Source organism: Hylobates moloch, unplaced genomic scaffold (genome assembly GCF_009828535.3).
Source record: "Hylobates moloch isolate HMO894 unplaced genomic scaffold, HMol_V3 SCAFFOLD_8, whole genome shotgun sequence".
Lineage (NCBI taxonomy): Eukaryota > Metazoa > Chordata > Mammalia > Primates > Hylobatidae > Hylobates > Hylobates moloch.
In genome coordinates, this window is record NW_026652283.1 from 118,534,436 (window position 1) to 118,561,387 (window position 26,952).

The window sequence follows — 26,952 nt, forward strand, 5'->3', positions numbered from 1 at the left end:
CTGGGCCCCCACCTTTTCCTTGTACAGAAGGCATCTCTGCTCTAGGGTATGTTGGGGGGGGCGGGTGTGTGCAGGGTGGAGGCGAGCATAGAAGTTTCTCAGAGCCAGCCAGGCTGTGGAAGGTTCTAGAGTCTGTTCTCATACTCAGAGCCTGTGAACCAGAGGTCTGCGGCCCTGGTCGCGGCTACATAGGTGCATTATGTTTGCAGGCCCTTTGCGCTGCCAGACCTTTGAGTGGTTCTGAGGGAGTCTGAAAGTGGGATTTGTATGTGGGTGTGGGGCACCCTGCCCTGGCGTGTGGTGAATGGCTGCAGTGGAGAGGATTTTCAAGAGCTCAGTGGGTGCAACCCTTCCCTTCTGTGTGCTGTGAACATCTGACAGGTTTGTTTCTGTTTTCTTAAACTGTCCAGGGAGGGGCAGGAAACCTGTCTCATTGCAGGTTCAGCCAGCTATGCCGGTCACTAAGTTCTCTCTTGTGTTCAACTCAAATCTTTCCTGCCTGAATTTAGCTGCTGCTCCTGGTCATCTACCTTTGGGAACATCTAGTTCATGTATTTGAATCTAGGGTTACAGGCAGCTCTTGGTCGAAGGAGACCAGCTTCCATCACAGTAATCAGAGCTGGGGCCAAACTCACTTTAGTGCACTCTGATTGGACGTTACCGTGGCAGGCTGAGGGGCACTGGGTATACAGATGCCCCTCCTGGGGGTTAAAATCTAGTTGGAGAGGCTTCTCTCTTCCTAAGGGACTGGGCGCAGGGTGGGGGGTAAGGAGAGCTCGGATATTGGAGGAGAGAGGTCTCCAGGGGTGGGAAACACAGGCAAGCACCACATCCCGGCAGGCAGAGACTTCCACCTGGCTTTCTAGCATGGGTGGGCCATCGAACTCCCTGAGCCTCAGCGTCCTCATCTGTAAAATGGGGCTTGCAGATGATCTCATTCATGGGGTGTGGACAGGAGTGAATGAGAAGGGGAGGGAATGAGAGAAAGACAGCAGGAAAGCATAGTGCCCTGGTGTAGAAGCACTCCCTCTGGAGTCAACCACCTGGGTATGAACTCCGGCAGCCACATGCTCTTGCTTTGGTCTGTTCATCTGAGGATGATTCTAAGGCTTTCTGGAGGCTTAGATGAGCTGATAGATGCAGAGCACTTCCATTGTGCCTGGCACAGAAATGGTAGCTACGGGAAGACGAGCGAGGGGAGGAATTTCACCAGGTAAAGGAGCAGGCATGTGGCAGGGAGCTTGGCCCTGCCCAGGGATGGATCTCCAGGCAGAGGGGACAGCAGGAGCAGACACGGAGAGGGGCACCCCTAGGAAGGTCTGGGGATGAACAGCCATGGATGTGGCTGGAGGGCAGGAGCAGGCGTGGGGGACAGGCGAGAAGGCAGGTCGGAGTCAACCACGGGAGACTGAACTCCAGGGTGCAGAGGCAATGGGGGCCACCCAGGTTGCTTAATCTAGCTTAGCCTCAGCTTCCTCATCTGTCAAATGGGACTGGTCATCGTAGTAACTGCCTGTTTGCCTGCCAAAGGCTTATAGGCTGTACCCTGTCCGGTCTGTGACAACTCAGACAGTGATGCTCCTGAGATGTGCGAATGGTATGGAGGGGCGCTAAGGCCTTTTGCTCTGTCCTGCAGCCTGCTTCTGAGCCATGATCCCAGGAAGCAGCCACTAAGGCTCTGACCTGGGCAGAGTGAATGGCAGGCAGGTAGGAGAAGAGCCCCAGATGGGTACAGTGCCTACCTGGGCCATGCAGCCTATGGTCCTGAAGCCTTCTTGGCCCCTCCTTTGAGCCATTTGCTCTTGCAGCCACTGCATGTGGCCACCTGGCCCTAGATCCTTGCAGCCCTGGGATGTGGTCAGACTTGGAAAGGACACACAAGGAAGCAACTGTTCCACCCTCAGAAGGATGCATCAGGCAAGAATGCGATCTTGCAATGTCTCAAAAGCTTTGCTATGGCTGCAGGTCAGGACTCCAAAATAAGCTAGGCACGGGATAAGGGAAGGGGTTGCAGTGTGAACAGGGCAGAGGAAAGACAGGGGTGAATTGGCAAGTTGGGATATCAGTGAGCTCGCAAGTGCTTTGGCGGCAACTAGCTTAGCCCTGTTCTCAGTAATGGGGGCAGCGTGGCGCTGAATTTGGAACACCTGGATCTGCTCACATCGTGCTTACTTAGTAATTTGAGGGCTCCTGCTGTCTTCTCTGAGGTGAGTCCAACGGCTGAATGTGAGTTTGGCTTTTTGCTCTGTGTGCCCGGTCTCCCTGCCTCCCTGTGGTGGCCACAATGATGACGAGTGACCGGGAGCAGGCAGTCCTGGGAGCAGGCAGTCCTGGGAGCAGGAGGGGAAGCACAGGCAGGAGACCTCGCCCGCAGCAATCCAGGCTGGCTGTGGACTCAGGACCATGGCGGATGTGACTGTGTGTCCACAGGTATCTCTACAGATGGAAGCTGGGCTGTGTGTTGCATGTATGGATATTTGGTAGTTTGCATGTGTGTGTGCTCTGTCAGACACAATCCATCTGTGTGCAGTGTGACCGTGTGGGTGGATGTACTTTGTATTGAGTACCCTGTGTGTGAAGTGTATGCATATTATGAATGCAGTGTGTGTATGCAACTCTGTGTGGTATGTTCGAGTGTGTGTGTTCATGTGGGAAGTGTGTGTATGGGTGCGGTTGTGTGTGTGTGTGAGATAGTGCACCCGCATCCTCCCACGATAAGGGTAAAGATGGTTTGAGTAGAAATCCCTCGGAGGGGATAACTTTGTCATTATCAGCTTCAGAGAAAAGCTGTGCTCTGCCTTCGAGGTTGGCTTTCTGAGTCTTTTTGGAAAGAGCTTGAACAGTTCTTGGCCATGAAGGGGTTGGAGTGCAGCCCACAGGCCTGGCTGCTGGGGCAGAGACAGCCGTGGAGTGGACGTTGGGGTTCTATGTGCTGCTGTGACCTTGGGCCTGGGGCCTCCAGGGCTCCCTTGGTGAGCTCAAGGGTTGCAACGGACATGTTCTAAGGCCCTGCTGGTCGGGGGTGGGGGGTCTCAGCTCCCCAGCCTCCTCACAACCTCCACAGCACTCAGCACCCAGGAGCACCCAGGCCACGTAGCCACACAGACTATAGGCTCTGAGGTCAGGAGGCTGGGGCTGAAGGCCAGCCCTAACACACAGTCACTCAGCACATGCCCTGTGGGTCTTCCCAGGAGCAGGCCTCTGGTAGGGGCTGGGGACCCAGTGCAGGGCAAAATCAGGCTCAGAGACTGCCTGCGGGGCTGAAGGTCCTGCAGGACTGGCCGAGCTTAACCTCAGCTCACACAGGTGCTTGGCAACAGCCCAGTGCATGGGGTCAGCAGACCCAGCTGGGTGAGATCAGCCAGTTCCTTCACCGCAGTTTCCCCATCTCCACAGGGCCCATGGTGCCTATCCTGGGGTCGGGGCAGAAGCAGGAGGCCTCGCACGTGCTGAGCGCTCCTAAGCGGTATCACTTTGTGTGGTTGTGGTTGTGACACTGTCCCCTCTGTTCCTGCCCCCAGGGAACCAACCTGCAGACAGTCAAGGGCTGAGGGATTGCCTGGGGAGGGGGGCACAGGTGGAGGGTGTTGGTGGGAGGAGGCTGTGAACCCGGAGGAAGGACAGGGGAGAGGGGAGAAGGAGCCTGTTGGAATGGGCCTGGAGGGGTCTCCGTGTCAGGAGGCAGTGGGAAAGGTAGGCTCCTCAGACTCCTCTCCACTGAGGCCCCTCTAGGAGTCATCGAAGAGCCCCCTCACCCCCTCCCTGGGTGTCTGAGAAGCCTGGCCCGGTGGCCGAGTCACTGTGGCTGCTGGGACCAGAGCTATGTCCCTGCGTGACCCCAGCCTCGGCATGCTCTTCATAACCAAGCCAGGAGCTGATGGCACGGAGCAGCTGAAGGGAAGGGGCTGCCCTTCTGATCGATTTCTGGTGGAAAGAATCAGTGGGTCACAGCACCCACCACATATGGAACAAAGCAGTTTGCTGGTGATGGGCCCGCCGGCCTATTGCAAAGGGAATGTGTGTGGCATCTCGGGGTACTGCTGGTTGTCGCGTACAAGTTATTTGTGTCCTGAATATGTGACACTGCTGCTGGCCAAGGCAGCTCCTGGGATAGTGGGGAGAAGCCAGCAGCTGGTGAGATCTTGGGAGCCCCAGGAGGAGGGTGGGACCTGTGTTGCGTGGCTCTGAACCAGCTTTGCTCCCAGACCTGCCGTCTGCAGGGGCCCACAAAGAGATCAAACAGGGGTCTCCCCTGAGGAACTCAGCCTCCAGCCAGGGCTTGCTGTGCCACTTGGGGGTCACAGGTGAAAAGTGGGGCCTACTATGGCCTCTGCCTAGCCAGTTTCCCATGGCTTCCTGGGGCTGCAGCCCTCCTGGTTTGGCACATGGGCTCTGGAGGGAATGCTGCAGGTTGTCCACAGTAACTACTGCGGGCCCTGAACCCGGAGCCCTGCAGGCGTGAGCTATGTGGCATTCTCGAATGTTGACCAAGGAGGAAGGCTAAGTAACTTGCAGTGAGAGTCCTGTGAGTGTGGTGCCCAGACCTGCTTTGTTCCTGCTCATGATGCCACCTCTCAGCTCAGGCACTTCCCTCCTTCCCTTCCTCCCTCCCTGTCTCTCCCTCTCCCTTCCTCCATTTCTTCCTTTCACTAATGTGGGTCCAGGGCATGCCGTGTGCCAGGCGCTCTGCTGCGTGAGGGGCCATGCCAGTGACCAGCACAGACATGGCCCTGCCCACTAGGCCCTCCCTGGAAAGGTGCACATTGCATTACACATCGACGCAGGATTTCTCGCAAACACTCCAGGTGCTTCTCAGGTGCAGCCAGGATTGAGACCCCCTGTGCTACGATGTGCACAGTCAGGGGACACACCTTGGGGAGGGGGAGGCTGGCTGCTGTGGACCCCTGAAGCCCAGGGAGAAGCTGGCAATGCACAATGAAGAGCGGTTCTCCCAAGGACGCCTGACAGCCTCCTAGGCAGCAGGGCCCGGCCCCTGGCCTTGGGCATGTCTTCTGAGGACAGCTCTGCATTGCTCACAGGGCCCAGGAGGCCTGAAGGTGGGCGAGGCCCCTGGTCTCTGGTTGAAAGCAGAGCCTTGCATTAGGGCAGGAGTTTCAAGAACCCGCAGACTTAGGGGAAGCTTTACGAACCAGCCTGGAGTCTTAGGCCCCTTCTGCGTGACCACCACTCCTAGGTGGGATACAAGCGCTCATAGAATCAGGTTTCCGAATAAGCCACTTGAGGGGTGAGAGCTAGAGGTTGCTAAGGCAGGTGCAGGGTCACCCCTCTCAGGAGCTGGCTTGTCCCCAGGGGCCTGGGTCTCTAGGATAGGACTGTGGGAGCAGTTGTCCCTTAAATCCTGGTGATCCCCACCCATTTGTTCCTCAATCAGGTCAGGGTAGCCTTGGGAAGTCATCAGTAGAGTGTTCCTCTCAGTCACTGGTCCTTGGGGCCAGGCCCAAAGAGACATTTGTCAGGAGGGAGAGAAGCAGGAGGTGTGGTGGGCGGGCCTGGATTCTTCTCTGCCAGGGCTCTTCCTGCCCTTCCTTCCCTCCTTCTTGCCTGGTTGGGCCGGTCGGCTGTTTACTGGGGAGAGGAAGTTCTGAAGCCCTCATACTTGCTTGTGCTGGGAGTGAAGTTTCCTTTGGGCCTTTCCATCCAGAGTTTGTGAGATCATTCCTTCTAGAAGGCTGCAGAAGCAGGTCCTGGGAGAAGCAGGGAAAGGTCCTTGCAGATAGTGTTCAGGGACAGATGGATTTCTTGTGGCCCCACTGAAGCTTAAACTTTAGGGCCCCTCACTTTTATGAGCCTCTAATGGGACCCTGTACTCAATTTTGAATATGTAATTTTGTATTCTTTTCCTTTACATTTTTTAAAAATTTAAGATTCTTTTTTGGACAATTTTGTAAATTACCATTTACATAGAGTACAATTGACTCGTATGTGTGTTTGTAGAGGTCTTTGAGTTTCAATGCATATGCAGATTCACATAGTCACCACCATAATCAGCTCACAGGATAGTTCCATCACCCCGAACACTCTCCCATGTGCCCACTTTTAAGCTAATCATCCCTTAATTTCAACCCCTGGGAACTACCAGTCTGTTCTCCTTCCCTGTGCCTTTGCAGAATGTCATGTAAGTGGAATCACACTGTGTATAACTGTCAAGACAGACTTCACTCATTTAGGATAATGCCTTGGAGATTCATCCATGTTGTTGTGTGTGTCAGTGGCTTGTTCCATTTTATTCCTGAGTAGTATTCCACATTATGGATTACCATAATTGTTTATATATTCACCTGCCAAAGGATAGTTGGCAAGTATGAAAAGAATTGCTAAAACATTTGTGTACACATTTTTGTGTGGACATAAGTCTTCATTTCTAGAATACCTAGAAAGGGAACTATGGGTCATATGGGGAGAGTATGTTTAACTTTATGAGGGACTGTCCACTGTTTTCCAGAGTGTCAGTAGCATTTGCATTCCCACTGCAATATATGAGCATTCTAGTTGCTGTGTATTCTTGTCAGCACTTGATAGTGTCAGGGTTTTTATTTAGCCATTTTAACACATATGAAGTACTATCTCATTGTGGGGTTTTTTTCACTGTGATTTTAATATATGTTTCCCTCTTTACTTGTAATGTTGAGCTCCCTTCTCCCCATGTTTATATGCTATTGTGTATCCTCTTTGGTAAAATGCCTGTTCAAATCTTGTGCCCATTTTAAAAATTGGATTGTTTGTTTTCTTACTAGTGAGCTTTAAGCGTTCTTTGTTTATTCTAGCTACAAGTTCTTTGTCTGATATGCGATTTGCAAACATTTTCTCCCAATCTGTAGCTTGTCTTTTTGTTCTCTTAACAATGTCATTCACAGAGCAAAAGCTTTTAATTTTGATAAGGTTTATCTTTTTTTGTTTGTTTTATGGATCATGGCTTTGCTGTCATATTTAAGAACTCTGCCTGAAACAAGGTACAGAAACCACTCCTATGGTTTCTTCTTAAAGTTTTATGGTTTTACACTTTAACCTGTGACACATTTTAATTTAGTTGTTGCATATGAATGACTTATTATTACTACGTCATTTGTTGAAAAGACTGTCAACATTGAATTGTCTTTACACCTTTGTAAAAAACCAATTGGCCATAATTATGTGGGTCTTCTTCTGGACTCTCTTCTGTTCTGCTGATCTAAATTTCTCTCTTGGCCAATGCCACACTGTAGTGTAGCTTTATAGTAAATCCTAAAATCAGGTAGTGTGAGTTCTTCAAATTTATTCTCTTTTAGAATTGTTTTGGCTATTGTAGTTTCATATACATTTTAGAATTGGCTTGTCTGTATTTAAAAAAAAATCCCACTTGGGTTTTTATTGGAATTGTGTTACATCTAAAGATTAATTTGAGGGCAATTGACATCTTACTATAGTGCATCTTCCAATCCATGACTATGGTATGTTTGTCTATCATTTAGGTTTTCTTTGATTTCTTTTATTAGCATCTTGCAGCTGTGGCATACAAATCCTGCATGTTTTATTAGATTTGTCTCTAAGAATTTCATTTTTGGGGCTAATTTAAGTGGTATATATTTTTAATTTTTAAATTTTCAATTATTCATTAATCATTTATAGAAATGCAGTTGACTTTTATAGACTGACTCTGTGTTGTGAGACCTTGCTAAATTAACGAATTATTTATATGAGCTTTTTAATAGATTGCTTAGGATTTTCAATGTAGACAATCATGTCATTTACAAATAGGGACAGTTTTACCTCTTCCTTTGCAATCTGTATATATGTTCTGTATTTATTTCTTTTTCTTGGCTTATTGCACTGAACAGGACTTCTAGTATGATGCTGAATAGGAGTGGTGTGTGTATACATCATAACCCTGTTCTTGGTCTTAAGACAAAAGCATTCAGTCTTTTATCATTAAGGAAGATAACTGGGAGTTTCCATAAATGCCCTTTATCTACAAAAGGTTAAGGAAGTTCCCTTCTATTTCTAGTTTGCTGAGAATATTAATGGATGTTGAATTGTGTTACCTTTTATTTCTGCATCAATTGTTGCAATGTGTGGTCACTGATGTCATAGATTACATTGACTGATTTTTGAGTATTGGACCAGACTTTCATTCCCAAGATAAACCCCAGTTGGCTCTGGTACATTGTTCTTACCATATATTACTGGATTTAATTTGCTAATAATTTGTTGAGGATTTTTGCATCTATGTTTGTGGGAGATGTTGTCTTTAGTTTTATTTTCTCATGCTGTGTTTGACTGGCTTTTGTATGAGTAATGCCAGCCTCATAAAATGAATAGAGAAGTGTTTCTTCCTTTTTTATTTTCTGGAAAAGAGTATGTACAGTTGGTGCAATTTCTACTTTAAGTTTTTGGTAGAATTTATTGTTTTCCTTAAAGAAGGGTTCTCGAAGCCTCAGACCCCACAAAACTTGAGCTCACCCCTGTTTGGGGCTTTGAAGGTGGGTTGTTATCCACAATCAGAGATTTCAATGCTGTTTCTCAGAGTGTCATAAGAAGCACCTGGAGACTGTGGGCCCAGATAGGTGAATCTGTTCAGCCACCTGCCCCTTGTAGAAATCACTTATTTTCAACCCAGCCAGTCTTGGGCAGAGCCATAGCCAACCTCAGAGGGGCAATATAGTTTGGGCAAGACCTTCTCTGATTTTCCTGAACCATGACTGACGGTGTAGCTTCAGGGAATTCCCTTAGTCTCTCTGAGCCTCAGAGGAGCTAGCAGGAAAAAGAAGATGACAATTGTGTCTCCCTCAAAAAGCTGTGCTCAGGGGACTAGATAATTCTGCTGGAGGGAACAGGAGCTTTAAACAATTCCATGGCTTACAAAGTAAGGGAAGGAGATAGAACCAGAAGGATATAAGCAGAGTGGTCTGGAGGGAACACAGGAACAGGGCACCTCAGGGAGCAGTAATGGCTGCCATCTGCATGGCGACTTCTAACCTCCTGTCTGTGCTTACAGGCATGGTCTTATTTAAGGCCCCTGTGACCCTCTGAGGGGGCACTATGGTATGCATTAATTCATCCAACATGTCCTGGGGTTCTACTCTGGACTAGGCATTTTATACATGAGGAAACTAAGGCTCAGAGAAGTTAGGAGATGTCCCTCACGGTAACACAGCCAGGTGGCCGAGCTGGAAGGGAGCCCAGGTGTTTTGGGCAAACTCCATTCTTCCCCACTGTCAGGCAAGTTGGACTGAGTTCAGAAGTAAGGAGACACATGGTCTACCTCTGGGAGGTGCGTGGGCAGGAGGAGTCAACAGCACTGGCCCCGAAGCCAGACTGCCTGGGCTTGAAGCCCTGCTCAGCTACTTACTTAGCTGGGAAGAGCAAGGCGAATGTTTTAACCTCAGTGCTTCAGTTGGCTGTCTGTAAAATGAATATTGGTAGGTAATATTGCACCTGTAAAATGAATAATTGGTAGGTGATATTGCAGCTACCTCATAGGGGTGTTGTGAGGATTAAATGAGGTAATATGTGCCAAATGCCCATAATAGAGCCTTGGCACAAGTGAATGTCACACAAACATGAGGCATTATTGTTTGTAAAGATGCTAGGCCATCCTTTGTGCTCTGTGAGGTCACTCACTTAAAGACAGAGTCATAAGATGTTGGCAGAGGCTTGGAGATCCCTCCTGTGATGGGAATAGCGGGGCCCAGCCATGGGAGGTGACTTGCTCAAGGTCGGCCGTTCCTGCAGACCATAGACCAGGCCCAGCTTTCTTGAGCCCGTTCTCCACGAGGATACGTGGCGTTGCTGCCTTCACCCCCGTGTATTTCATGATCCGAGGGTCCTAGGGGAGATACGGCGTGACAGGAGGTGATACCGACTTTGGGAGCAAATCCGGGAGAAAAGTTGGTGTCTTCTCTCTCAAGCTACCTTCCTGGAGAAGGGTGCGGTAAGCTTTCTGGAACCCGCAAGGAAGGTGGAGAAGGAGGGGGCTTGGAGGAATGGCAGCCAATCCTGAGTCTCCTGCCTTGCATCCCCCCTCAGAGCGCACCTCTGGGCTTGCACCCCGCGCCGTGGGAGAAGAGGGCGCGGGCCTGTGGCATGAGAGCACTTGCGGGGAGCCGCCTTTCCGCGACGCTTAGGGTCTGGCGCCACCGTGTGGCCGCGGGCCGAGGCGGCTTCCGCAGAGGGGATGGGAGGCCCTGCAGGAGGCGGCTGGCAGCTCAGCCTCAGAGGTCACCTAGGAGCTCTGGATTTTACACACAGGAAACTGAGATCCCGAGGGAGAGCACCGCTGGCCCAGGGGTTTGAGGGGACATGGCTTATACCTTCCTCCCACCCCACCCATCTGCCTCGTTGTTTCTTGACAGCTCCTTAGATCTTGAGGGAGACAGACACCAGGTAAAGCTAGGAGGAGGAGGAATCCTACAGCCTCCAGGACAGCAGCAGCCACGTGATCGCAGGAGCTGCCAGGATCCTCCTGCACGAGAGGCAGGGGCTTTGCACGTGTTGTGGGGGACAAGCAAGGTCATGGGGTCAGGCCTGGGTTCTGGTCCCGTCCAGGCCCCACAGCACTGAGTGACTGAGGTGGCAGTGGCTTGCGTTCTGGCACCGGGGCCCTCCACTATAAAGTGGGGGTTGGACTAGACCAGTGTTCAGACCTAATTATATTGCACACCAGTACCCGACTATGTTGTCTACTGGGGACCCAAGGACTTAAGAGTAGCAGAGGAGGGGCTGAGCCGGGAGCAGCTGCAAAGGATGAGCATTTGCGTTGAGGCCTGGCTATCAGGAACTCCTGGGCGGGGCTGTGATCAGTCCCTACTGCAGTCCCGGAGGTGCCTGTGCGGGTGACCCAGGAGGCACCATGCTGTCCAAATGGTTTTGCCTGGACCCTGGTGCCCTCTAGGCCCCAGCGTCTGCTTGCTAATTGGCTCAGGGAGAAGCATCAAGATTGGCTCCTCCTGGCAGGCATCCCAGTTGAATTGGCGTATTCTGGGCTCGTTGTTTTCCTTTGCCCTGGCCTTGGTGGGCAGAGGGGCCTGTGGCTTGGGGAGAATGTGGCGTGGAGGGGTAGAACTGGTGCTCCCTTTCCCTGGTAGGGCAAACCTGGGTGAACCTGAGCGCTGTCATCACTGACCTGGGACCCAGATGGATAGGGTTAGTGCTGCCATATAACCATTCCTCCAGCTGCTGGGCCACCTGTGAGGCTAGATGAAGCATAGTCCATAGTCTGAGTACCCCTGAGACCATTAGGTTTGTGGTCTGGGGCCTGGAGTGATCTATGGCTCATGGCTTGTGTGCTGCAGTTGCCACCTGTTGAGAGAGCCGGGTTTGGGTCACAGGGAGCAGCTCTGATATGGGAGACCCACTTCACTGAGGCTCCACTCAGCACACGGCTCTCCTAGACATGGGTGTCAAAGCTCCAGGCATGCAGCCCTGCCTCGGTGCTTCAGCTGGAGCGTTCGTATCCCCTGCTGCCCTGCCTCCCCGCACTGCCATCACGGTTGATCAGCCTGGCCCTTCTATCACCCTCCATCAGGGGCTCACCCTCAGCCCCTCCCAAACTACCGATGATGACATGTGCTTCCGGGAACCTCCCTACACACAGTTCTTACTGCCATCGCCTCTTCCAGGCAGTCCTCTCCTTCAGACCCCCAAATTTGATCCTCCTCCCCTCACCTTTGCTTTCACCTTCAGCTCCCTCCTACTTCTCTCTCTGTCTCTCTGTGTGTGTCTGTCTCACTGTCTATCTCTATGTCTCTGCCTCTATCTCTCTGGGTCTCTCCCTCCCCCTCTCGTAGTGACTGTGAGCTCTGAGACTAGGTGCAACTTCCCCCTTCCTCTTTCTGAGCCTCTTCCCTGGTTCCTTGATTTTGGGAACTCACAGGCAGGGGCCCAGAGCAAGGCAACGCCTTGTGGAAATGCCACAGTCAGCAGGTGGCAGAACCTGGAACAGAACCAGAATTTGGTGGTTTATTTCATGCTAGAGCCTCAGTTTCCCCATGTGTTGAATGGTGATAACCAGACCTGACTCACAAGGTGGGCCAGGGACCCCAAGAGATTATATACCTGGAAGGACCTGGCCCGGGGGCCCTGGTGCCCCAACCTTCCTCCCATGTCTCTCCCTGATGGAGCCGTCATTGCAATGCCAGCCTCACTCTGGTTCTCAGTAAGATTGCATCTCTGCTCACCACACGGGGTAGGTCTGGAGAGAAATGAGGTGTCCATTGCAGCTTCCCTGGCTGGGTCCCTTCAGGATCCAGGCCCCCAAAGGCCCTTAGGAATCTAGAGAGAAGCCGGGCACTCCTCATCAGGTGGTGAGCGGGGCTTACTGCGCCTGGCATGTGTGTTTGAAGTCACCCTTGTGGCTTAGTAGCGGCGTGAAGAATGGATTGTTCTGGGGTAAGAGTAGACAGTGGAGGACCATTGAGGAGACTCTGGCATCCCTCCAGGCAAGAGGGGCAGTGGCTGGAGCCGGCTGGCGGTGTGGCAGTGAGAGAACAGACCATCCAGCAGCCCTGAGTGTGTTCTTGGTAATACCCGGGGCCCGCTGGGCGTGGATAGGGCGTCAGCCGTGCACTGCATCTTTACGAGTCAGGCTCGGCATTTCAAAGGGCTTAGTAGTGGGTCCTAGAACGTCCATCCCAGAGGACAGTCAAGGACAGGCGTGTGGTTCTCTCCCACTGCCGCTGGCAGCCCGTTTACAGTTCCTGTTTTTGATCCTGACTGGGCCCACAGAGCTGTGCACTGTGGCCCCTGCTTCTAGGTGAGCCCTGTCCACACCCTCTACCCTGGCCCAGACTTGGAGCCTGTTGGCTGAGTTTGGATGGTGCCTTGAGTCCTTCTCTTGCCTTGGAGACACAGTTCCAGAGAGTTCTGGTGAAAAGGAGGCTGGGGTTATTATACCACCTGGGGGGATGCCCACTGTGCATATCATCTCACTAATCTTCCCATGCACCCTGCGATGCTCTCATTCTGTCCCCATATGAAAGATGAGCGACAAGGACACAGAGCTGGAATAACTAGTTCAAGATCCCCCACTTAGCAAGTGATGAGTCGGGCCTGCTTGACCTGTGAGCCTTGCTCTTCCCCCTACCTACTGCCTCGGCCCCTCAGCCCTCCCACACAGAGCCTGGGAATGGTCCTGAGCGGGCGGGCAGCAGATCTGCACCTGTGTCCTGGGCCCTGCTGGGATGGAGACTCCATGGCAGGCCCTGGGTTCCCCTGATGTCCAGGGAGGGTGTCCAGTGGCCTGGCTGTGATCCCTAGTTGTTCCACTATCCAGCGACAGGAGCCTGTGCAGTGGGGGTGACCTTTCTGAGCCCGTGCTCTTTCCTGTCTGTAACATGAGAGAACCATACCCTCCTACTTACCACCTGGGCATGGCCAGCCGGCGAATGGCACATAGTAGGAGCTTCACAAATGTTCACCCGCTTCCCTTCCTTTCCTCCTCCGGAACAACAGAGGTAATACCCTTGCTGGATTGTTTCGCCCCGGGGGCCTGAACCTGAAAGCCCACCCATGTCCCGGAGCTCACCTGAGATGCCTACCTGCAGGCCCTGGGAGGGCAGCTGGCCCCACAGTCTTATCTTCCAGATGAGCAAATGGGAGACCAGGAGGAGGAGGACCTGCCTAGGGCACCACGAGGGGTCAAATCCTTTCCTGCCCTGCCCTGCCCCTCCCCCAGGCCTCAGCATCATGTCCTTTTGCCGGGAGCCCCCCAGAGCCCCGTCCAAGCCTCTGGGAACTTCAGAGCACAGGCTGTGGGGGGGATGCTGAGTCTCTTGGTTTTAGGGGGATGCCAAGGGTCCTCTGGAACCCCCGCACCCACCCATGCTCTCTGTGTTCTCCCCATCTCTCTGGGCAGGTATATCCGCACCATGTACCTGGGGATTCAGAGCCAGCGGCGGAAGGAACACCAGCGACGCTTCTACTGGGCTATGATGTACGAATATGCAGACGTCAACATGCTGCGCCTCCTGGAGACCTTCCTGGAGAGCGCGCCCCAACTGGTGCTACAGCTCTGCATCATGATCCAGAAGAACCGCGCCGAGACCCTGCCCTGTGAGTGCCCGCCGGCCGCGCCCCGCCACCCCGGCCTGCCCTCTGCCTGGGGACCACGGCCGCCTCCCACACACTTCGTGCCTGGCGCGCTCTGTGGGCATTGCCCATCCTGCCCTGAGTCCCCAGGACGCCCGGCCCCCAGTGCAGCACTGACGGGGCCCACACCACACTCAAGAGCAGCACAGGCATGTCCTGAATGTATATGCGCTGGTTTGGCACCTCCAGGCCCCTTCGTTCATGTGAGCAGAGCAGAGCCAACCGGGTAGAGGGCTCTGGGTCTCCCCATCAGGGGCAGTGGCCCCTGTCCTTGGGTGCTGACCTGAGCCAGGCATTTGTACATCTATGGGAGGGGGAGCCGCAGACCAGAGATAGCGCGGGACCCCGAGGGGCCGTCATGTTGGGCACCACTAATGGTTTCAGACCCTTTAAACTGTGGTGCTCTTGCTTGAAACCAAGCTCATGTGTAAGCCCAATTTGTAAAGCAGCTTAAGTAGTTCTGTTCAAGTTCCAGCAGGGGAGAGGGACCAGGAGGAGGAGGAGCTGGAAGCGGCAACACATGGGGTGACGTTTGAAGGGATGTCATGGGCAAGAAGTATCATCCCAAAGTGTAGAAGTTGCAGGGAGACGCTTATCCATTCAACAAGTCAGAGACAGTCCGTGGAGCCATGCATGAACTGTCTTGGGAGGTATTGAGTTTATCATCACTAGGAGTATTCAAGGCAAGAAGTTGCTGAAGAGACTCAGCCCAGAAGTTCCTGACTGCAGAGTGCTCAGTGAGCGTGTGTAATCGGGGTAGCCAGGGAGCCATGGGCAGGGGTCTGCTGTCCGTACCCCAGCTCTCCCTGGCCAGCAGGACCTCCTGGTCTCTTGGATTCTCACCTCCAGACCCCGCAGGTCCTCTTGGTGCCCCAGCAGGCCCTCCGTGTCACCACATTCACGGACACCCACACAGACCTCCTCACCAATGTGGTCTGGCAAGAACAGCCACACTGCCCCAGGCCTTTCTCTGAACAGATGTGTCTCCTTACTTTTTCCAAGCTGGCCCTCTGTAGGCTCCAATCCCGTTAGGTACTTACGCAAAAAGGGGATTTAATCTTCAAAACCCAGTGGAAGACTGAGCTGTTCAGACTGGTAGCTTGCTGGTGGCATTCAAAGCCTGGGGACCTGGTTATGAACCCAGCTGTGCTGCTGACAGGCTCACCTGTCCTATACAAACTCAGCTCAGGTGAAGCCTCATGTCCCATCTACTGAACCAGAACAGCCCTCAGTGGAGGCTGCCTGGTGGAAAAAGGGGCCCCAGGGTATCTGTCCATCCCACAAAGTGCTGGCTGCAGTCCTGCTGGTCCATCACAGAAGCAAGGAAAAGGGGGCATGTGACCCTTGGACTGGACACGGGAAAGGCAGGCCTGAGACCCACACTGAGCTGATGGGCCAGTTCCGCCCTTTGACAAGGCTTCAGGAAGCATGAGCTGCATGCTCAAGGCAGCCACATCCTCTGTCTTCTGGGCACCCACAGAAGCAGGAGGGGTATGGGGATCTTCAGCAGGTGCTGCCAGTGGGGTGACACCAGCAAACATCTGCCCTTGGGCATCTGCAGTCCTCACTGTCAGGAAGAGGCCCCACGTGGCCCAGGGGCTCCAGCTTCTTGGAGTGACAGCCCAGCTGGTGCCTACAGGACCAGCAACCGTGGCCTGGAGAGGAGAGCTGGAAGGAGCCAACTTGATGTCCGGCTCCAGCTGGGACATGTGGAAGCTAAGCAAGAAGCCCCGTGGAGGATGGCAGGGCTGACCGCTCATCCGATCCCTCCCTTCTTATCTTGGACACACCCACATGCACACATGCTCTCTGATGGGCACTGAGAAGAGCATGCGAACACAGGGAAACCTTGCTGATGCTCCATCTTCAGGATGCCTGAGGACCCAGGCGTCCTCATGGCAAGCATGTATGCTTGGCAATGAACTGGTGTGATTGGCTGCCCACAGCTGCGGCCATGGGAGTCCCTGCCTCACAGGATCTCTGCGAAAACACATGGTGTGATCATGGACAACATGCAGCAGTTTGAACAACATCATTTGTTCTCAGCGCCAAGAGACTCACATGATGATTGATTTTGGAGCAAGACCAGCATCATAGGGATGTCTGTGAAATGCGCATTCTTGCTCTACAAACCTAACCATAAAGGAGCTCTGTGGAAGTGAGCACTGACCCTGGGTAGCAGCTCCTGGTGCCAGGATGAGCTGCCGACTGGCAGGGCAATGTCTGGTTCCCTGGTGAGGCCTCCATATCCAACCTGCCCTCAGATCCCAGGGCTGCTGCCCTGCAGCCCCGAGCAACAGTGCTCTCATGGGCAGATTTGCTGGCACTGGAGAGGGACACCTTTCTCTCTCTTCTGAGTCCTTCTATTTCTCAAAACGAACTCAGCTGCTGTCTGAGACTTCAGCTTAGCCCATTTGTGCTGCTATAACAAAATGCCTGAGAGTGAATAATTTATAAAGAGCAGAGATTTATTTTCTCCCAGTTCTGGAGGCTGGGAAGTCCAAGGTCAGCTGCCTAATGAGGGCTGCATCCCCTGGAAGGGAAGAACAGTGTATTCTTACATGGCAGAGGGCAGAAGGACAAGCTAGCTGCATGCTGTATGAAGCCTCTTTTATAAGGCCCTCAATCCCATTCACAAGAGAGGAGTCCTTATGGCCTGGTCACTTCTCAAAGGTCCCACCTCCTAATCCTATCACACTGGCAACATCTGAGCTTTGGAGGGGACACCTTCAAACCATAGCAGACTCTACTTATTTAAACTGCCTTTTGCTGTTTCAATTTCAAATCTTCCCTACTCTGTACCACCAGGGCTGCCAAGTTATACCTCCGCTCATCTTTTCCTCTTCCAACCTTTGGCCAGATCTTGACACCCCAAACAGATAGGGCAGGTAGCAGCGTGGTGCACAGGTGGGCTCCTGATGGGGTATTTGAAATCCAAGGACCTGGTCACCACTTATACCCTCTTGTGATTTTGGACCTTCATCTTTTCACAATCCCATTTTCTCTTTAGTATACTGGAAGAAAGAAGAATAATACCTAATTTTCAGTGGGGATGCAATGATAAAATGCACAAGAGAGCACTTTGTAAGCTTTCAAACTCCACGGGCACATAAGGGGCTGTCTTTATCATTTCCAGGGCCAGGTGGAGTCATCCTTTTATAGGGCTCTGACGGCCACCTCTCCATCCTCGTGATACCACCCACCATGGGCCAGACCTGCGGGGGATGGGTTTGCAAAGACACCTATCCTTCAGGAGTTTGTGGGCTGGCATGGGCCAGGTCCTAGGGAGATTTCTCCCCCTTTCTGGCCTTCTGGATCATCTGTGTCCCAGCCTCCTTGTTATACCTGTCTTTTCTATAATAGTTTCTCAGATTATAAACAGAAAGGGCTGGGCACCAAATCCCTGGAGAGGAAAGCCAGTGGGGATTCCCAAGGGGCAATGGATGTTGCTTCCTAAATGTCCTCTAATGTGGGAGCCCACTGGGGCCAGAGTCTGTGCAAGGCCAGGGGCCACTTGGACATGCTGCCAAGAGCAGACCCCTTGGAAAAGGAGTCGAGAGTGACCCAGTGTCATTCTGCTCTTGGGCCTTCACCCCAGGGAAGCCCCTCCTGGCTCCTCCTCCCTGCAATCCCCTGTTTTTGTGCTGGAAACTGGGAGATCCAGTGAGCATTTCCCCAGGTTGGTTTGGAATGTGGAATGGGTGTTTCTCAATACAACCTTTTGTGGTTAAATATATTTGGGACCTGTTGGACTAAACAAAGGCCAGTGGCCATCCTTGTCATTGGGTTGTGGATCTCTAAGCCAAGGATGAGGCTATAGCATTAGCTGGGTTTATGGGAAGGAAGGACACTAGTCATCACTGAGCACAGACTGCCTGTAAAGGGCTTGGCATTTCTCTCTTACTTAACTTCTAGAGTTGTGTTCTCATCACCAGACAATTTTGTTATGCTAGTAGATGCCATTCCAATCTTTTTAAGCTGCAGGAAATGTACAAGCTTTAAAGAAAATGAGTTTAATCATCACAAATTGGAAGAGGGGAGAGAAAATTTGTGGACTTGGAACGGACCTGTTGGTGGCATGGCCTCTCCCAGTCACATGGGTGCCTGGAGGGTCTCAGCGTGGAAAGCTGGGGTGACTCCCACCCCAGCTTGACAGCTGTTTGACATTAGTCAAGTTACTGAGCGTGTCTGTTCCTCATTTTTCTCATTTCTAAAATGGGGATAATGCTAGTACCTATCATAGAGAGTTGTTATGAGCGTGAAACATCCTGACAAATGTGAAGTGCCTTGTAGGATGTCTGGCTATTTTCTTGGTGGTGGTAGTGGTGCTTTTATTGTAGATGTACCTTCTGAATTCACCTTCAGGCTTTACTGGTGAGACCTGTGGCTCACAGACCTTGCTTTGGTGGGCTTTATAATGACTCCTGTCCACTGTATACCATTAGGGCTAGTAGATGGTTGGAAAGATCACTGTGACTACCACTTTAATGGTTGAGTTTTGCGTGGATTTGCCAATGCCAGTCTCTCCCTCCTTTGCCATCTCTCCACCCTCTGTTTCTTTCCAATCACTGGGCTAAGAGAACAATATTCAGCCTGCAAGACACCCTTATATCCAGTTTCCCCAGAAATACAGACTCAAGGGAAATAATAGTAATATATCATACAATTATTATGCTGGAGTCATTTGGACATTTCTGCAGGGTCTTCCTTAAGCCTGATGTCTTGAAAGTTTAAGTAAACAGAAGAACAAAGAAATGACGGGAGCACATAATTCTGACATGTCACATTTATGCCGGTGGTGAGTCTTGTGTCTGCTAAGGCTCCGCTCTTGTTCTGGGTTCTGACAGGGTTGGAAAAGCAGTCCAGTGCAGTAGGAAAAGTCAGACAGGGCTGCATGCAGATTCCAGCTCCGCCATGTATTGACCTTATGGCACTGGGCAAGTTACTTTCCTAAGTTTCCTCATCTGTAAATTAGGAATAACAAGTACTTTTTGGGTTGTTGCAACGGTCTAATGAGCTCCACATCCACCTCCACAGTGCATCGCCTGGCATATTCTGGGTACATGATACACTCTGCCACTCAGCAAAGATGTGTTATCCAGGAGCCATGCTATGTGTGGAGGAACAATGGGGAGCATAACAGGCATAATCCATGCTCTCATGAATTTCCCATTCTGTCTGGGGACACAGCACAAAAACAATTAGACAACATGTGATGGTAAGTGTATTGAAGCAGACAACTGGGTGGGGTTGGAGAAAGCCTCCTTTAGGCAGGGGGTCAGGAAAAGCCCCTCCAGAGAGCTGCCAGTTAAGCTGAGTACAAATGATGAGCAGGAACCAACTTGGGAAGAAAAGAGACAGACTTCTGGGCAATGGGAGTAGCTTGCACAAAGGCCCTGAGGGAAGGAAACCCTGACTTGTTCCAAAAAGCGAAAGGACCCAGCATGACTGGAGCTTGGCAGTTAGAGTGAGAGAGGATGGAGAGAAGGGCAGGGCCCCAATTGGGAAGAGCCTAGGGGACCCTAGGAGCTTGGATTTATTCCAAGGGCAGTGGGAGGGGCTGCAGAGGAAAAGCACACGGCCAGGCTTGCTTTTGAAGAAGGTCCCTTTTCTGTTACACAGGGAGGGAAGCAAGGGCTGAGCTAGGAGCACCTGTTGGAGGCTGTGGTGGGCCAGGTGTGAGGTTATGGGATGGAGAGTGTTTGGGGAAGGATGCAATGGACAGATTTGAGGTCTGTTCTGGAGCACGAGCCAACAGGATGCAATAGGGCTACTGGGGGTGGTAATAGAGAGGTGGTGGTTTCTCACTGGATAGGTTGGGAGGAAGGTCAATGGGGAAGCAGGGGTTAGGGGATGGATGAAGAGTGATGGCTCTGTCCTCCTCCCTCCTTTGGGGATTCTCCGGTGGTTCTGCATAAACATAGGTGCCATGCACAACGCCTCAAGCTTGGAAGTGGTGGAGCTGGGATCTCTACCTGGAGAGTCCTCCTCTAAAGCCTGTGCCCATAAGCAAGAATGGCTGTGGCTGAGTCTGGAGGAGACAGATAGATTTGTGTGGATTCTGCAGGAACTGGCCACCGCTGCCGGGATGGAGCGGAGGGTGGCATGTGCCGTGGCCTAGCTGAGCATGGATGTGGACTGTCAGCTCCCGCACACATGTGCATGCCCCAGATGCCATCACACTGACATGGTCAGAAGGCGATGTTTCTGCCTCTTGCCCCCAAAGTCTCTGCCCAGAACTTGGGTTTTTGCAAATGTCCTGAGTCTTCTAGAGCCTCTTAGGTGAGCCTCTTCCAAGTACTCAGGGGGAAGCCTCACTGTCTTACTATGGAGCTAAGTGTGGCGTGGCCGGGAGGCAAGGGGATAGGTCTGGGACAAGGACCCTCCAGCTCCCCAGGACCCTGATAGTGAGAAAGACACATATGCGCTCACCGCCCTTTGCCTAGCCTTTCCTTGGAGATCATTCATATCCTGACCCAAAGATCAAAAGAGCTTATCCAGACAAAGACTTTAGGACCGGAAGGGTGGCTCTGGAGGAGATGGATGTGGGATGATACTGTTATCATTTTGGCCCCAAAACCTTGGAAGACCCCGAGATTCTTGATAGATAACAAGATTCTAGCATCTTCTAAGGCTGCCTGTCTACCTGTCTCCCCACACATAAAAGCACAAAATCTTTGTGCTAGAAACAAGCATTTGAGAAAATGTGTAGTTCAACCCTTTCCTTTTACAGATGAGGAAGTTGAAGCCTAGAGAGATCAAGGGACTAGTCCAAGGTAACGGACTCAGTTAGTGAGAGGTTCACGATGAAAACCCAGTGCCCTAGATTTCCAGTATGGTGCATGTTTCTCTGGTCTCCTTAGATCTCTCTGGCCCTGAAAAATCAGGGCACCCCAGGAACTCTCAGAGGAAACCCCAGGTGCCCTCAGATATCCTCTGAGCCATTGTGTGGCTCCTCAGACTCTAACTCAGCAGGGGGCAAGACTGGGCCTCCCCAGGTGGGATCAGACTTGTGCTGGGGCTGGAACCTAGAGTGACCTCTGACCCCAGAATGTGGCCAGCTGGTCCCATGTAGACCATTCCTGCTCAGGGGACACACATTGGGAAGATACTTCTTCCTAGAGCAAGGAATTCTCTCAGAGATTATCAAAAGCAGACTGGACATGTTGCGTAGAGTCGCATGGTCCCACTCCACCATGCAGCACTTGGCAGGAGCTCCTGGGAGTGGAGGTCAGGGAGACGCTGCCCATCAGGCCATGCAGCCCCCCTCCGCATTTAACACAGGGAAGCCGAAGCACAGAGAGGGAAGGAAGTTGCCCAAGTCACACGGCAAAGAAGGTAATTAGAAAAGCCTCCTATACTCCTTGCCAGCCTGGGCCTGCAGTTGAGCAGGTCACACAGCACCTAGAAGATGTGGTCCAAATGCCATGCCTCTCCCAGAGGGTTCCCTGCTCCCCACCTAGACATCCATAACCACAAATACCAGCACCAAATTTGTGCCAAAAAAAAAAAAGCATCTTTGCTAAGACAGGGAAGCATGAGAAAATTATAAACCCCGCATATAAACACTGGTTTTCCTTTAAACAAACCTGGAGCTCTAAGATACAATTAGGGATCTTGCTTTGTGTCTCTCAGTGCTAACTTCCTTGCTGAGATTCGTAAAGAATGGGAAAGATCTTTTGGAGATCATTTAGCCGTGGTCTTTCCTGCAGCTGGAAGCTCTCACGAGGTCTAAGGTTCTTGATGGCCTCTGACGTGAATGTCTAATAATTAAGGACGCCTGCTGCCTACAACTTACTGTGACTCCCCCAGTGCTCCTCTTCCTTAGGCCAGAGCTGAAATGGGCTTCAGGAGGCCCTTCTGTCTCCTCACATGTTTCTGGGACCCAGAGAAGATGAGATTGGAGAGATCGGAGCAGTCTCCCTTGCAGCAGCCTAGCTCAGCTGACTTGTGAGGGGGGCTGCTTAACCCAGATTCCCTGTGTGGGAAAGTGGGGGAGATCCCACACAAGAGCAGCTCCCTGGGCAAGACCCTGGGGCAGGCCAGGCTGTGGAAGCAGAGGGCTCCCTGCTGGCCTCCTGGGGAGCCCCTGGTGCCCAGTACAGAGGTCCCCCTCCTCTCTCCCCGCTGGCTGCCCTCAGACACTGGGAGCTCTCCCTTTGCTCAAGGCCTTTGTCTGGGCCACTCCTCTTTCTCAGGACACTGTCCTCCAGGTGTCTGTCAGCCTGGCCACCTCCCCTCCTGCACATCTTGGCCCCACCCTCAACTCAGTGGCGCCTTCGTGGTCTCCCTACTGAAGACCGATAGTGAGCTGCATAATAGCTGTTCACTGCACATGGCTCTGCCTCCCTTCCCTTCTCTCTTCCCTGCCTGCTCTCTGTGCACTCCGTTTTCTAATAGAGAAAATGTTTGCTTTGTTTATTGCCCGTCTCTCTACACGAAGCAGAAGCTCCACGAGGGCAGGGTCTTCTGTTTTGTTCATTGCTGTATCTGTCCCCAGCTCCTGGAACCGTGCTAGGCACATAGTAGGTGATTAGGGAAGTTATTGAATAAGTGAATCAATGTTCCACCTGCAGGAAATACTCAGGCTTCTGAACTTGCCAGTGTCAGAGCCGCCGCCGTGAAGCTACCTCGCTCACTTGCACTGGCTGAGGAAGGCTGGGCTCACGTCTCTCTGTTCCAGCATTTCACGTGCAAACATTTCCAAGTCCCAAGTTGCTACTTCATCTGCATTCACTGTCATGAAACCCACTGAATTTGCCTTTCTCCTGTTTATTTTTTTTTTTTTTTGCTGCTGCTTTAAGAACCCTCCCTCTCGCCATTGGTTGGTAGGGCGACGTCAGTGCAGGGCCTCAGAATGACAGGCGGGTTCAAGCCAGAGTGGTGCAGTGCGAGCATTCAAGTCTCTGTTTAAAATTCTTGCAAACTCTGTTTAACAGGGTAATGGTTTAATGTATTGTTTAACAAGAAGCTGTCTGGAGCTAGAGCAGGACTTGCTATAGACGCCAAGCAGATTCCAAATGGCATCTCCTCAAAATGAGAAGAGAAACACAGAGCTAGGGAAAGGCTATCCCTGGGGAAGTGGGAGAGGCCAAGCCCACGTCCTGGCGGGAGGCGGCAGGCAGGTCTGTGCTGCATCTCTCACCATCTCAGCTGTGGGTGAAGATGCGAGCCAGCCGGAGAAGGGGGTCAACAGGGAGTTTGTCCTCTTTCCCTTTATTTAACTGCTCTAGGCCAAGGCACAGCAATGCCATGAGCACCTTAAGGGGAGCTCGTGTGCTGGCAGATATATGGGCTGCAAGGGCTGAAAGCCCAGAGTGTTCCTTGGAGACGCCCGACCCCCAAGATCAGCACCGTGAGCCATGGAGGAGGGGCTCTGCTCAATTTGGGGTCCACCAGGCAGCGTGGAGCACTGGCAAGGGGCCAGGACATGGGAACTCCCTGCAACTCTGGACCAGGTGATTCATTATACAGCGTCGTTTGACGTAGTGGATTGGTTGTTTTGGGAACAAGTTTTACTTCTCCTTCCTAAGGAAATGGAACGGAAAATTCATGGCTCTGGTGCTGAGCTCAGATCCAATACCTCCACCTCACACAACCAAATCACTACCCCTTTCTGGGTGGCAGCTTCACCCTATTTTAACCAAGATCCCAAAGTTTGAAGTAATCACCTTTTGTGTCCTTGATTTAGAGAGGGTGTCAGCTAATGTCCCATATGAACAGGACTGGAAAGAGAGAAGAAAGTATTTTGATATAAGAAAAAAGAAATCTCCCCTAAAGAGAGACGTGGATGTCTTTCACTGTGGGGAGAGGAAAGAGAGGAGGCCATTCAACTGATCAACTGACCCAAATGATCCAACCGCTAAGAGTTGGGCCCCTCGGCCCTCGCTCCACCTGGGGACAGAAGCAGGCTTTACCCATAGAAGGGATACTTGGCCAGGGAGACAGAGCAGTGGAGCTGACACTTCCTGTGGGATGCTTTTCATCCTCACCAGGGAAGAAAAGAAGTAAGTGCTTGCTGGGTTGGAGCCAAAAAGAAAGGCACAGACATTTCTGCTTAACGGGAGCAGAGAAAAGCGAATCCGCCTTCTGAGTTGTTTGGATGTAGTCAGTCCGAGCTCTGGCTGGAAAAAGAGGTGAATGTGAAGCTCAAACACAGGCCTCTGGAAGGGCTTCTCATATAAAAGGAGCCTGTAAGTAAAGTTGAGAAAGAAGAAAACTAGCAAGGAAGTTTATGTTTATGTCCCTCTCACTTCGGGGGATGCACTACTCATCCCCAGTATATACTATATATACTCAGGAAGAGGCTGCGAAAGGGACACCGGAGTGACTCCCAGTGAGCTGTCCCACCCCCTGCCTTGCTAAGACAGGGAAGCATGGTTACGGGCAGTGATTACGGCGGTGGGCTTGGTAGGGCGCACTCTCTGAGCCTCACCTTTTTCATCTGGAAAGCTTACTCCCATAGACCCATTCAATCCTGAACCAGTCTGAGGTGTTAGGTTGGTTAGGCGGCCAAGAGGAGTTCCAGGGGTCTGGAATTTGCCCAAGGGCCACCCTGAGGCAAGATTTGGGCCCAGACCTGACCAAAGGAGAGTCCTGACTACATTCCCGGCCTCTTGCACCCCAGGCTGCCAGGCCCTGGTGCGAGTGCTGCTGGCTTCTGAAGCCTGTTATCTGCAACATAATCATGGGGCCGCCGTCGCAGGTCCTCCCGCCTCGTGTTGTTGCTGGGACCCCATCCTTTTCCTCACCCCTCACCCTCACCAGCAGTCACCAACGACTTTGGGTCCTTCTCTGCTTATCGGGAACCTCCACAACTTTCCTGTCACCTGGGAGAAAAGGTGCCTCCCTTGAACACCACGTGAAGCCCCTAGTGGGGGCCAAAGGGGCCTGGCTTTGCACACCTGCTCTGCATCGACGGCTGAGTGCACCCGGGCTGGTCCCTCCCCATCCCCGGGCTTCAGTGATCGTGTTGGTAAACACTGGTGATCTCTTCTATCGCAGAGGGGTGTTAGGAGGCAGAAGTGATGACATTTGCTCTTGGCAGAAAGGAAGCGCCCAATAGCGATGGCTGAGGGGTGCACGCGGCCTCCATCCTTATCAAGGCATTGGCTGAGTGAAGTGCTTTCACCTGGCAGGCTGTGTCTCCCAGGGCACTCACGGCTGAGTACCTGGCTAAGGGGCAGGGCAACGGTTAACCTCTGTGAGCCTCATTTTCACCTTATAAATTGAGAATAACCCTACCTGCGTAATCTTCTCACAGAGGACGCTGGGGACCCTGGCCAGGATCTGGGGGTACAGAGATGAAAAAGGCAGACAGATCTCTGTCTTGGGGCTTACATTTTAGTGGAGGCAGGCAATGAACAAGTATATGAACAATGTAATTTCAAATATATATTGAGTATAAATACAGAGACTATATGTATATATACACACACACACATACATACACAGAAAAGATGACATACATACACACTCTCTCTATATATATACTCTATATATGTAGATATGCTCACCCTCTTTCTCTCTCTGTCTATATATATGCACACACACGTATATATACATACACATACTCTCTCTTTCTCTATATATACTCACCCTCTCTATGTATATACACACACATACACACCCTCTCTGTCTCTTTCTCTCTCTCTATATATATATATACACTCACCTATCCTCTCATATATATATATACTCACTCTATATATATATGTATACTCACCCTCTCTCTATATATAACCACTCTCTCTCTCTTTCTATATGTATATATATACACACCCTCTCTTTATATATGTATGTACACACCGTCTCTCTCTGTATATATATACACGCACACACCCTCTCTCCCTCTCTCTCTTTATATACACACACACACACCATCCCTCTCTATATATACACATACCCTCTCTATATATACATATACTCTCTATATATACACCTCTCTCTAGCGCTTGCTCTCTCTCTATATATACACATATACACACACAGATATATATACTTACCCTCTCTATGTATACACATCCTTTCTCTGCATATATATGTGTGTATATATACTCACCCTCTCTTGCTGTCTCTCTCTATATATATATATTCTCTCTCTTTCTCCATATATATGTGTAAACTTACCCTCTCTCTCTACATATATGTATACAATCTCACCCTCCCTCTCTATATATACATATTCTGTCTATATATATATATATATACACGCCTTCTATATATACACACACATATACACACACCCTCCCTTTCTGTATGTACACATACTCACCCTCTGTATATATACATACATTGTCTCTATATATACACACCTTTTTATATATATATATACACATATATATACACACGCTTACCCTCTCTATATACACCCTCTCTTTCTCTCTCTATATATAGTGTATATATATACTCACCCTCTCTTTTTCTCTTTATAGATATATATATTCTACATATATATATTCTATAGATATATATTCTATAGATATATATATATATACGCCCTCTCTGTCTACATATATATGTACAATCTCACCCTCTCTATATATATATTATATATAGAAATTCTCTCTATATATTATATATAGATATTCTCTCTCTGCATATATATATACTCACCCCCTCTCTTTCTACACATATATATATATACAATCTCACCCCCTCTCTCTCTCCATATATATAATATATTCTCTCTCTCTCTATATATATATATATACTTATCCTCTCTCTATATATACATATTTTTATACAGTCTCACTCTCTGTATTTATATACATATTCTCTCTCTGACTATATATATATACTCACCCTCTCTCCCTCTACGCATATATATACAATCTCACCCTCTCTCTATATATATACACATATTCTCTC

The 26,952-nt window shown here is 51.0% G+C and overlaps 1 protein-coding gene across 1 annotated transcript in view; it reads left to right on the forward strand.

The window, feature by feature from the left end:
* Nucleotides 1-26,952, forward strand: part of XKR6 (XK related 6) — a 318,835-nt gene that overhangs the window by 273,582 nt on the left and 18,301 nt on the right. The window contains exon 2 of the mRNA XM_032162476.2: nt 13,850-14,046. Coding sequence (XP_032018367.1) covers nt 13,850-14,046 — 197 coding nt within the window. The remainder of the gene's footprint in view (nt 1-13,849; nt 14,047-26,952) is intronic.